We start from the raw sequence: 13700 nt of genomic DNA, 5'->3' as shown, positions 1-13700 counted from the left end.
CCAAAAAAAAAAAAAAAAAAAATTCTGAGGGGCTGTTTTTATTTCTGCAGATAAGGCAACATATGCCCTCTACCACACTCACCAAATGTATTTTTAATTTTTTTTAAATAAATTCAATATAAGGTGGTCTACCCTTATTTTGGGATAGATATGAGGGTAGGATGCAGTGCTCCAACCATATGTACTTTGTCTTGATTAATAAAATTCTGTAGGGTTGGCCTAGAACTTTGGGCATTCAAAAAGAATTGTAGTTATAACAACTTGTTTCTAATTCAATAGGAAAGGGCGATAGTGCTGGGGATACCTATTTTCTATATAATAATTTGGAAAAAGCAAATAATTTATCACAAGTTAATAAGGTAACTTACGGAAGACATTCAAGGGGATATAAGAAATTTACAATATTCTTTAGTTTCTTTATTTAATATCTCAATTAAATAAAATATTTTACTCATCCTAACTTATAAATGCATTAGCTTAAGTGTAAAAAAAATATATATCATAACAATTGGACATGGAAACATTGTGTACTAAAACAATTTTTTTATCAAAGTTTTGATGAATGCATATTAAATCTTTCAAAAGTTTGAATAAGATATTTTTTCATAAAATATAATAGTTCACTACTTTTGGACGATGAGATATAAACACTTTATACATATATAACAAATACAATTCAATGGCCCAATTCAACAAAAAAATCCTAGATCTTAAATACTGATGTGAACATAAATAAATATTAAAAAACAATAAAAACCTAGTATATAGCAGGGACAAATTTACATACTTGGAGCAATATATCCATGAGTTCCTTTAAGTGAAGTCCAATTAGATGAGTCTGGATTTAATAGTCTTGCAATTCCAAAATCAGATACCTTAGCCTCAAGTTCCAAGTCCAGCAATATATTTTTTCTTCAAATATCTCAATGAATTATAGGCGGAATACAATCGTTAAGCAAGCAAGACAAAGCATTGGCCACACTTTTAATTACTATACTCTTTTCATCCAATCCAATCCAGTAGCCTCTTTTTTTTTTTTTTGGTAGACAGGAGGGGTATCCGACTTTAGGCTAACTAAGTCCCCCTGGGCTCGTACATGACCCCCGCACCGCATACGAACCGAGAGCTTCTGGGCCCTAGTAAACCTCAAGCGGGTGGCCCCAAGAAATTATGTAGCAGCTAAGTTTTGATCACGAGACCTCGCTTCCTAAGGCGGAGTCTCATGTCCCCTCCAAGCCAACTGCGCTAACCCCTTGGGGTTCCAATAGCCTCTTCTTGATTGCTCAAAATCCGTGCTAAGCTTCCTTTTTCCACTTACTCATACACAAGAAACATGCATCGTGGATGGAAACAAAATCCATAAAGTTTGACAATATTCTGATGCCTTATTTATGTTAATTTCGCAAGAGGTAGAAAACACCGATAGTTGCAATTACTAGGAACACAATTCCTATCAAAGAAGAAATGATGGATATGACAACCTTATGTCCATTTTTCTTCAATCCCTTGCTTCTATGAGATTGATTGCAAGGAAGTAGACCTTAAAGGTCACCACATAACCCTTTATTTGTTCCTAAATGCTTGTGGTGAAGCATTTCTGAAAACTTTGTTGTTAGGAACAACACCCACCAACTCATTGTAGGAGAAATCAAGAGATACTAAGCTACCATGTCTTCAAGAGAAAGAGTTATTCAAAATTTCTAGCATCACCAACTTTGCAAGCTCTGGTGGTATCGGTCCACTGATTGAGTTATAAGGTCCATTTGAACTTGTAGGGATACAAGATCACCAATTTGAGATGGAATGCTTTGATTCAATGAATTCCAGCTCAAATTCAATGACAACAATTTGGAGCATTGACCAAGTTGTGTCGGATTGATCCATTCAAGCAGTTTGCCGAGAGATCTAGATGGTCCAAATTGATTAATTTGCTGATTTCAACTGGTACATGCCCCAAAATCTGGTTGTCATGTAAATGCAAAAGGAGCAATGTAGATAAGTTACCAAGTTTCCTTGGTATTTCTCCAATAAGTTTGTTGGAAGAAAGATCAAGTTCTCCAAGTTGAGTTAACTGACCAATCTCAAGTGGTATCTTCCCACTAATATTATTTCTTGAAATCTTCATAACTGATAAATTCTTACATTTTTCCCAATTTGGTGATAGCTCTCCATATAGTTTGTTGTGACTCATATCAATGTACTAAAGATGTGGATATACACCAAAACTAACAGTTATATTTCCTACTAATAGGTTGTTTTCAAGTCTAACTCTCATTTAACTTGTGCAATTTCTAAAGTCTGGAATAGGACCCATGAGATTATTATTATCAACTGACAAATTTTGAAGTGATCGTCCTTGGCATATTTGTTGAGGTAAGCTTCCAGATAAGAGATTGTCGAACAAATGGAGTTCTACAATAGATGCTTGGCTACCATGGTCTTGAGGTATGGAACTAGATAATTGATTTTCGTACAAATAGAGCCTCTCCAGTCTAGTTAAATTAGACAGAGAATGAGGGATTGGACCACTGAGGTTGTTATGAGTTAGGTCCAAGTCAATAAGATTTTTCATAACTCCAATTTCAGAAGGCACTGGACTAGATAATTGATTTGAATTCAAATAGAGGGTCTCTAGTCTAGTTAAATTAGCCAGAGAATGAGAGATTGGACCTCTGAGTTTGTTATAAGATAGCTCCAAATCAATCAGATTTTTCATGTCTCCAATTTCAGAAGGCACTAGACCAGATAATTGATTTGAATGCAAATAGAGGGTCTCTAGTCTACTTAAATTAGCTAGAGAATGAGGAATTGGACCAATGAGTTTGTTTGCAGCTAGGCCCAACTTAACCAAATTTTCTAGGTTTCCCATTACGTAAGGTATTGGACCACTGAGTTCATTGGTATGCAAGTATAGAAAGCGATGGTTGTTTAAATTAGCCAGGACATGGGGGATCATACCAGTGAATTTATTCCAATATATTGATAATAGAATCAGATTTTTCATATTCCCTATTTCTAAAGGAATCGAGCCACCGATTTCATTGGCATAGAGGCGTTAGAGCGTAGGCTGCTTAAATTACTCGAGGGAGGCAGAACGCCGAAAGATTATTATTGGAGAGATCGAGGTGGGTGAGTTTCGAGAGGCTATCAATTTGATCTGGTATGGCTCCTGTGAGTTCATTCATGCTGAGATTGAGACTGAGGAGATTAGGAAAAGAAGAGAAGGTGAAGTTGTGAAGCGTACCTTGCAGCTCCAGTTCTGGAAGGCTAATCTCAACCACGCTGCTTCCGGCTTTGTTGCAAGTTATACCAAACCACTTGCAGCAGGGGATTGGTGCTGAGGATGATGATGTAAGTTTCCAAGAACGGAGCAGCAGGAAGAGAGTAGTTGTGGAGAGTGGCTTTCCATTTGAGGAGAGCCTCTGCTTCAGTTGACAACTGAGAGGAAGAGAACCCTAATCCATTACCAAACGCAGAGGAAGTGAGGAATAAGATGATGAGGCAAGGATACAATAACATTAATGGAATTGGAGAAGTGCGAGAAGAACAAGAACGGGTGGAGTAGTAAGCCATGGGAGAATTCAAGTCCAGTGAATCAATCATACGTACATTCATACCATTATGTTGTCATCTTGATTGCTAATTTATAGAGAGGCCAGGTGATATCTTGTTTTTTTGAATTTCAATTAAAAAATAAAATAAAATAAGGTTCTTGACGCACGAAGTCATCTTGATTTGTTTTTTCCACACGCATAGAAGACAATTCAACTCTTTAATTTGTTGCGTGAAGAAAAAGTGTGGAAGTGTTGGGCTGTTGGGTCTCTGACTCTCTCTCACTGTGAATCCTCTTTTGATTGGGTCAGATGAAATGATGATGATGGGAAGATTTGAATGCTTTACAAGAACAAAAACTGTTAAAATTTTGGTTGCAGAGTTAAAAAGGGGATCGGTTTCATGTCATTTCTCACTGTGAATCCTCTTTTATGGAGAGGTGATCGATATCTTGTTTTCTGAAAGTCCTATCGACAACAAGATATCACTCATTACAACTAATTCATCAATGGAAAGATCAAGGCTTGGCATCGTTTGATAACGTTTCAAGAAACGATAGAAACAGAAATTTCCGTTTCTAGGAATAGAAACGGATTTGAAGGTCTTTGATAAACATTGTTTCTAAAAACGTATAGGGTATCCAGCGATCTTGAAAGGCTTCCCACTAATTCCAGTCACACAACGGAGTTAGGTTGAACAATCGATGGTAGAAGAGACCAGCGAAATTGAATCCTCAAACTGTAAATGGGTAAAGAACTATGTTAGAGAGAGAGAGAGAGAGATGAACTACCATCTACCTCTACTGGAAGGGTAGACCATGTAAACCCTAACTCAGGGAGAGACTTTAGAACCCCAGTAGAGAGGCCTGCCATCTTCCTTCAGTTACCAGGGTAGGGAATCAATAGTTAACAAAACCATAACATACCTAGGGCACCAACGGCTGAAATGCTTCTCAAGAAAATCCAGTCGCACAATGCAACGATCTTGAACAATCGGAGGTATATCAAGTCTTCCGAAGTCCTATTTTAAAGCTGCGTCTCTGCCTTTCCTCTTGCAGCGGTACACCTTCACGAAAGCGCGAACGTATGAAGAATCTCTACAACTTGAGAAGACAGATCGTCTTGTGCCTTCACGAGAGCGGAATCCCACGAAGAATCTCTGCAAATACGGACAGCGGTGTCAGTTTGTGGATGCAGTCGGAGGTGGGAGGAGGAGTATAGGCGGACACGGGTCTCTTTTGTGCTTTCCTCTTTCGAAAGAGGAAGGTCAATTTTTTATCGGGGGTAGGTGGGTTTTTTGAAGTGGAAATTGTTTCTGGAAACGACGAAACATGTCTGGGTCGTTTCGTCAAAACTGGTTCTTGAACCATAAATCAAAAAAAAAAAAAAATCTATTTCTGTTCCTAGAAATAGGTGAAACCAAACGCTTTTGTTCCCGTTTCTCCTTTTTTTAAACAGAAAACCACAGAAACAGCTGAAACAAACCGTTATCAAACGGACCCTTAGAAATCAGAGAAGTGAAATAATGTATCAATTTTTCGACATTTGATTTTTGTACACAAAAATAAATAAATAAATTTGAGATAGACCCACACGGTTTGTTTTTCCAAAGGAAAGCAATTCACTTTTTGGAAATTTGAAACAAGAAGGTGTCGGTGTTCCCCTCTTATCTCTCTCTCTCATTTCTGTTTACATTGTAAGTATATAGTGGAGTTAATAGAGGCTCCTTTTCTATATGTACTAGAGGGCCTTGATCCACTGAGTTAATGACCAAGTCCTCGAACAATCTCCAACATGGTTTAAAACTTGGGATCAATCTCGATCGATACTGATTTGGATAGCTCGGGGTCAAAACATAACTAAAACCATTTAAGAGAACTAGAATCGAAATTTGATCCAAGTCAAAAATATGGCAGAGGTCACTTTTTCTCTATGCATTTGTCTAGTTACTCCATTAAGTTGACACCATCCAACAAAATTGATCCAACCACGTAATCATTAGTCAAGATATCAGCCTAGAGCTCCATAATTTCTAATATTAAATTAAACTTCTTTCTCCTTCAAATTTCACGTTAAAATGCAACCAAGAATTCGAACCTATTTTGATTTCTCCATTTCAATTTAAAAATAAAAAAGGATTTATTTTGTTCAATTGCTAATTTTTGTAGATGGTCGGATGTCTTATTTTCTCAAGTCCAATGGATTTTTTTTTTTTTTCAAGTCTCTTCACCAGGTCAGCTAAAGAGACCAAAAGAGACTCACATGGGTTTGCTTTCCATAAGGAGTCATGGCAATTTGGTAAGTTGGGTCTCCAGCCCCACGCCTTCTCCTCCACTCCAACCATCACCATCCCCTACCCCACCTCCATTCCTCCACCTGCCTCCAAAGGGCCTGACCCGTTTTAAATCAATTACAAAAAGACGTGTAAATGGGGTATAAGGAGACGAGGACGAAGCCAAGAATGAGGGTTCCAAATAGAGTGAAGACCGACTTCGACCAAAGATGAAGAATCACAATCACTATCATAGTCCTCACATTGCCGTAAGATTTGCAGCAAGACATTCCCAACGGGCAGTGGGTCAAGCTGTTCTATTTGATTATTCTAAATTTTGAAGTATAAATTTGTTATAGATAAAAGGTTGATCTATAAATTTGTTATAGAAAAAAGGTTGATCTTGTACAGATTTTTTTTTTGTTTTTTTCCCAAGGGCCTGTCTATTAGGGGCCATACAAGAGACCCAAGGAAGAATCAAAGAAAGACCCAATGAAGGGGGATGAAGACCTAAGAGTACCACACCTTTCTTGGAAAACTGGAAAGAATATATAGTGGGGCTAATGGAAACTTAATCCAACCCGCTTACGTGGCTCTACGCCTAGACACAAATGAATACGAAAAGACTATGTTGCTCCAACCCGATTCCTCAACACAACCTCCCATTGACCTGTGCGCTGGTGTGTGTCCACACAATGGGTTACTGTGCATTGTTATTTGTTGTTATGAAGTGATCATACCTTTTGTATGATTGCTAATTTATTCCTTACCAAAAAAAAAAATTTTTTAAATGATTTTGCTAATTTATAGATTGATGATGCCTTGTTTTGTCAAGTCCAAAAATGGACTCACAAGGGTTTGTTTTTCCACAGGAGGAAATTTCAATGAACCCAAAAGGAACCCCACATGGGTTTGTTTTTCCACAAGGAAGTGTAACTCGAGTACAGGAAGACGTGTAGATGGGGTATAAGGAGACGAGTGCAAAGCTAAACAAGGAAGTTTTCAATTAGAACAAAGATCCAACCTCGACCAGAGAAAAAGAGTCACAGTCTCAATCATAGTCCCCACATAACTCAAGATTTGCAACAAGGCATTCCCAATAGGCAATGGGTCAAGCTGCTATTCTATTTGATGTTTTAATTTTTGAAGTATAAATTTGGTCATGGCCAAACTTAAGTTAGTTTATATGGAGAAAATCACACACACACACACACAAAAGGGCCAATATTTTACAGTTTTTCTTTTTCAAGGTTCCGCCTATTAGGGGCCATACAAGACACCCATGGAAGAATCAAGGAAGAACCAAGAGAGGGGCTAGGATGGAGACCCAAGAGGGCCATACACTTCTTGGAAAACTAGAAAATGTATATCATGAGAGTAATAGAGGTGCCTTTTCTAGATGCACTGGGGGAACTTGATCCACATAGACCATTGACCAAGTCCTAAGCAATCTCCAACAAGGTTTTAAAACTTGGGATCGATCTAAACTGATGTTGATTCGGATGCTCGGTGCCAAAATATAATTGAAACAATTTATCGAAACCAGATTCGACTGTTTATGATCGAAAACAATCCGATTCTGGTTTTGTAGGTAATTTTCTCAATTCAAATCGAGTTAGAACCATAAAACCGATGATTAACCACACCAATGGTGTTACCGTATTAATGTGTTTCACTATTCTGGTAAGTCTTTACCAAAAATAAGGGTTACTTCTATATTTGATTATTTGTCTTTTGATGGGATACAAATTACAGAGTAACATATTTAATTTTTGTCTTTACAAATACAATCGCCTTCTCATTGCAAGTCCCTAACTTCAACTTTCAACTTCTACTTCAACTTCAACTTCAACTTCAACTCTTCCAGTCCCATGGAGGTAAATCTTCTGTTGTTTCTTCCTCTTCCATCTCCCTATTTCCTACTTCGTACTTCCTACTCCCACCCTTTCCCTCATCTTTATATGTGAACTAATTGTAATACATTACATATCGAATTTGCAAACTGTTTTCTAACAAAAAACGATTAGAAACCGGTACAACCAAAATCGGATAAAAATGATTTTGATTTCAGCTTACTCCTATTTAGTGCAGTTTTGGTTTCACTTTATCAAAATGTAAATCAAATCAAAACTGGACTAAATAACTAAAATCACACCATTTGACACACCTAGATTTACCCCTATTTTCTTTAAAAAAAAAAGTTTTATTATCTTTTTACCTTGGGTTGTACCAGTGGATTGGTATCGGAACAATTAAGACTCAAGATTAGTCTCAACCATGGTACTAAAACTATGGAACGGTCATGGGATTGGTAAAGGCCGATACCATTTGGATACCGATCTGTTTTGGCATGGATCGGACCATATCGGACAAATCTACCCTTTTTTTTAAATCAAAATTTTCTACACTTTTACCTTTGGATCATACATGTGTATCTGGATCGACGAGGTCAGAATCGGGGATGGATCAAAACCAATATCATTCCAATCTGATCGATACTAATCGATCCTAGTTTTAGAACCATGGTCTCTACTAATATGGATCCAATCCAGGCAATTTCACGATTCTGATCCATTTTTTGAAACAATGCTCTCCAATGGAGCACTCTTTTACAGATCTAATGTCTTGTTTTTGCAAGTCCTATAGATTTTGTTTTTTCCATGTCTCTTCATGAGGTCCTTTAAAGAGACCAAAAGAGACTCACATGGGTTTATTTTCCACACGAAGTGTTAGAAATTGGGCAAGTTGGGTTTCCAGCCCCATTCCTACTCCTCTCTCTTAGCCCCCTCTTGCAGCATCCCCACCAGCCCACCACCATCCCCTGCCCCACCTCCATCCCTCCACCCCTGCCTCTCCACCCACTTCCAAGGGCCTGACCCGTTTGTAAACCAATTACAGGAAGATATGTAGGACGAAGCCAAGAATGAGGGTCCCCATTTGAACGAGACCCAACTTCGATCGGAGAAAAATAATCACAATCACAATCATAGTCCCCACATCGTTGCAAGATTTTGCATCAAGGCATTCCCAACAGGCAACGAGTCAAGTTGTTCTATTTGATTATTCTAATTTTATGAGTATAAATTTGGTCATGGCCAATCTTATCTTAGTTTATAAGGAGAAAATCACAAAAAATAGAAGTCTCTGTCATAGATTTTCCTTTTCAAGGGTCTATTAGGACCATACAAGTGTCCACGGAGGAATCAAGAAAGGACCTACAGAAAGGCCGGGATGGGGGCCAAGAAGGCCACACTCTAGCTAGTATTATATAAATATCATAACAAAAAAAAAAATGCATTAATGAATTGGATCTTTGATCCTTAATAGTGTCACCCTTAATTGGATTTGATCTCTATTAATTGGGTTAGCTGGAGCAGGCTATATATTTATCAAAATAAAAAATAAAAAACTTAAACAGTCTGGGCTCAGATTGCCAAGTTATAACCTATTGACAGCCCTACTTATGGGCCAGACAACTAAGTAAGTAAGATTGGCCTAAGTAAAGTTAAAATTGCTCGGGTTTTTGCCAAACTGTGTTGAAAACCCAAGGTCGTTTCTCTTGAGCTTGGGTTGGATGAGGTATCCAAAGCTTTGAACTCATTTAAACCCATCTAACATAAACCCAAATCCTTAACAAGATGTAATCTTCCAACAAAAAGATTATGCACCCAAGAATTCAGTTCTATCTTGATTTTCTCTAGTTGAATTTCCCAACCCCACACAGCCCCGCCCTCACCCAAAAAAAAAAAGAAAATAGAAGTTGGGATAATACTATATAATTCTAGGGAAAAATAATGCTCCATAGTAGCGTAGTGCCTACTTCCAGATATAGAAGGGTTGAAATGACGCCCACCTTTGTGAAATGCGAAAGTCCATCCTTGTTGATACCCATGTGGGTCCCCTCATTGGTCACAAATCACATATCCTTTTGAATGATTTTGTGGGTTTCTCCTTTCTAGGATTGCAATATTGATGGTTTGGATCGGCCATAGCAACCAAACAGCAAACTCCCATGAACAATTCAAAACTGAACTCATTGATAACAGAAAGAGCAAGTTGGAACCAAACACTGGTTCCGTCTAGATACCTCCTATGTCAAGTGTAATAATAGGCGGTTCGAGCTGATTAAGGAGCCTGATCAAATGGAGCAAAGCTTACATAAACCTCATATATTTTGGCAAACAATAACTATGTCTAACCTCACAAGCAGTGTTAGAAGCAGCAGAGGAGAGATATACCTTCCTACTCCTTTCATGCCATACTACTCTGTATTAAAATTTTCATGGGGTTTCTCTGTCTTTTTGGTTTCAAACTCAACTGAGACTACTCTGCACAACGCACTTGTCATGGAGGATATGGCTCTACTAGAGAAAATATGAAAAAGTAACTATTGTGTATGTTTTTTGGGTATCTAGTAAATAATGTGTTAAAGAGAAAGAATTACTAATATCATCTTAAGAAAGCTTTGTATTATTAGTCTACCCCGGAGGCACATCCCTTTATACAAGGGTTCTCACCTTTTAGCAACCTACAACATTTGGTATACATTGTGTTTACATGCTGGTTCAATGTTTTCATTTATGCTCCTCTTTGGTCTCTTTGGCCTCTTGGGCTTCTGCTGTTGCAACTCAGTATTCTTAATAGAATTGTCCAGCTCATAGTCAACTGAGTTGGGTTCATTCATTCATGTGAAAGAATCACTGATTTTGGGAGCTTTCTGAGACCGTTCTTTTGGAGAGGTTTGTTTGTCTGAGCTTGCTTTCCTCTGAAACCCAAAAAAAAAAAAAAAGCATAAGATATGCCAAATTTTGCAGTGTAGTAGTAGGTTAGAAGTCATTATTTACAACCTAGAAGTCGACTTAGGATGGTAACCTCCATTGCCTTCTGGCTACGTTTTAATTGCAAGGGAAATGAAAGGGAAGGGAAATGAAATTTTCAAACCTAAAAAAGAAACTTCTGTAATCATTTCCACAAATGATTATATTAATAACGTCAAATCATTCTATATTTGATTATAAAAATTCATTTTACTTTCCATTTAAATCCCTTGGGTTATAAAACAAAAAACTTTTTTTTTTTTTTTTGTTTTTTTCTATAAGATGAAAAATTTATATTATAAGAATGAAAAGAATGAGTGCATACAAAGAACTCTTCAAATCTTTTTTCCACCTTCAGCATGGCCATCAGACAAATAGAATTCTAAAGTAGACGGATAATCAGATTGAGTGAATCAAACTTTAGGCCTATGCTGATAGTCCCAACTAAAATCATAGCTTATAAAAGGCAGACCGCAATCCCAACTGGAAGTACTCCATGTTGTAGTGATGTAGGTAGGGTGCCCAGGAAACTAGGTTTCCTACAAGGGGTCAATCCAATAGAGTAAGGAATACTCAATAGGTCTTGGATTGGGTTGGGTTCAAAGTTGCTCAGCAAAGTACAGATTTAACATGCAAGATAATAGACTAATTAACAGGGCAGCATTGGTCAATAATAATCTAAGCATGAAAAACACTTAAACTACCCAAGCGTCAAATGGGTGGTATGGGGAAAGGAACATGGCAGCAAATATGTGTTAGGTTTAGCACAAATCAATCAAGACACTAAGCATAATAAGCAACCCGCGCAGTTCTCTGAAATCAGTCAACTAATAAGGTAAAACAGCAGGGATTAATTTCAGGTCTCAGCAGAAAATAGATGGTTTGAAAAACAGAGATTAATTTCCGGCTTTAGTGGGGGAGATAATGCGGATAATAGGTAGTCAATGGATGTGGAGCATGGGGGTTTTACTTACCTTTTTGCTATCCTGATCTGAGAAGAAATGGAGAAGCCGAAGTCCTCCAAAACAAAGGTGCAGTCCATCTTATTTTGCGAAGGAGAAAAGTCCAGCTCAATGGTGTAGTGTTCAGCAGCAGCCCAGTCAGTGATGAGGAGACCAGCAACAACCCAAGTGGGGTCTATTCGATGGAGGAGACCTTCAGTTACTGTGAACAATGGCTGCAGCAGGGCAGAAGCAACAGAAAGGAACAGTGGCAGTGAAAGAGAGAGATGAGCAGAGAGGTTAGCGAGAAAAAAAAAAAAGGGGAGGGGCGAGATTAGAAACGAGAAGAGGGAGAGGGCAGCAAGAAGGATGAATCGTGGGGGGGGGGTTGGGAGCTTCAAATTTCTTCATTCAATAATCTTCATTATGGCCAATGGCCTTACATAAATAATATGATAATTACTAAAAAAGAAAAGGCTAATCTAGGGACATAATCTCAAAAATAAAAAATTTTCCTAAAAAAAACAAATAGGAGTGTTATTTAGTTTCCTACTTAACTCAATGACCTAAATAAACAAAATCCCAGGAAATAAAACTACTAACATATCAGATTTGGTGGGGGCCACACAATCTTAACAAAATTCTAAGAATTAAAACTACTAACATCTCAGATTTGGTGGGGGCCACACAATCTTGGCAAAGAAAGGAAGGAGAGAACTCGATCCAGCGCTGGGAAGGCTGGATCGAGCCTTCCTTTTTTTTTTTCTCCTTCTTCCTTCTAATCCTCTAACCACAAAGAAGGTTGGGTCTTCTTCTTCCTTCGGTTGTACATCTTGATGTCCCCATCAACTCTTCCCGGCTTGGAAGAATTCACCTCCAGTGAATTAAAGCTCATGTAATACTCAAGTAGGTCTGGGTTGAGTTGTTGGACTTCTTACATTGTGATCCAGGTGTTGTCAATTTTTGGACGTTCACGCCACTTGACCAAGAACTCTCTAGAACGTCCAGTGTGTGTGGACACAATCCTCTCATCAAGGATTTCCTCAACTTAGTTCTTCTCGTGACCTTAGGCACAGGTGGTAATGAGGTGGGAGAAAGTGGTTGGCTTGGCTCAGAAGTCTCATCAATGTTGAAGGGGAAGTCTTCAAGGTCATCAGGATAGAAAGGGGTAAAGGTAGAAGTACCATGGTATGGGACTAGGTCTTCAACATTGAAAATATTACTGATCTCCATGCTAGTTGGTAGATCAAGAACATACGCATTGGCACCCATCCTCTTGAGTACCTTGAATGGACCTGGGCTACGAGCATGTAGCTTGCTCACTTTTCCCCTAACAAAATGTTGTGGCTTGATTCTTACCATCACCATATCGCCCTCTTGAAATTCTTGTAGCCTTCTGTGCACATCTGCCTTCGATTTGTATTGCTCATTGCTCAGTGCTATTTGTCTTCTTATACCTGCATGCAAATCATGTATATGCTGAGCAAAAGATTCGGCTGACTAGGAGGTCCTGGAACTAGACACAATTGGGATAAGGTCTATGGGTGCCCGGGGTTGGTATCCTAAACAGATATCAAAGGGGGACAAACCAGTGGTATGGTTCTTAGAACTATTATATGCAAACTCAGCCTGGCTAAGGACTCGATCCCAACTGGTAAGGTGTTCTCCTATGAGGCAACGCAATAAATTCCCTAAGCTCCTATTGACAACCTCAGTCTGGGCATCGGTCTGAGGGTGGAAAGCGGAGGAGAAACGGAGCTTCGTGCCCATCATCTGCCATAGGGTCTTCCAAAAATGACTAGTGAACTTAACATCCCTATCAGATACTATGGTGAGGGGTAACCCATGGTACTTGACAACCTCATTAAAGAAAAGTTTGGCTACTATGGATGCATCGAAGGTCTTAGAGCATGGGATGAAATGAGCCATCTTCAAGAAGCGGTCCACAACCACATAAATAGAATCATGTCCTCTCGAAGTTCTTGGTAGACCAAGCATGAAGTCCATGCTAAGGTCCTGTCAAGGGGAATGGGAAACGAGTAGGGGAGTGTACAAACCCGTGTTTTTCTTCTGTTGTTTGGCGGTCTGGCAAGTCCTGCACTGACTCACAACTCTAGCA

General features: G+C 38.6%; 1 protein-coding gene across 1 annotated transcript; it reads right to left on the bottom strand.

Moving 5' to 3' along the window:
- Positions 1-2275: 2275 nt before the first annotated feature.
- On the bottom strand, positions 2276-2869 carry LOC122064462 (probable leucine-rich repeat receptor-like protein kinase At1g35710). The gene has a single exon (XM_042628166.1). It carries the CDS (start codon positions 2867-2869, stop codon positions 2276-2278), a length of 594 nt encoding a protein of 197 aa, XP_042484100.1.
- Positions 2870-13700: the final 10831 nt, after the last annotated feature.

The sequence above is a fragment of the Macadamia integrifolia genome, unplaced genomic scaffold, assembly GCF_013358625.1.
Source record: "Macadamia integrifolia cultivar HAES 741 unplaced genomic scaffold, SCU_Mint_v3 scaffold1661, whole genome shotgun sequence".
Classification (NCBI taxonomy): Eukaryota; Viridiplantae; Streptophyta; class Magnoliopsida; order Proteales; family Proteaceae; genus Macadamia; species Macadamia integrifolia.
This window is presented reverse-complemented; position numbering and strand designations above follow the sequence as displayed.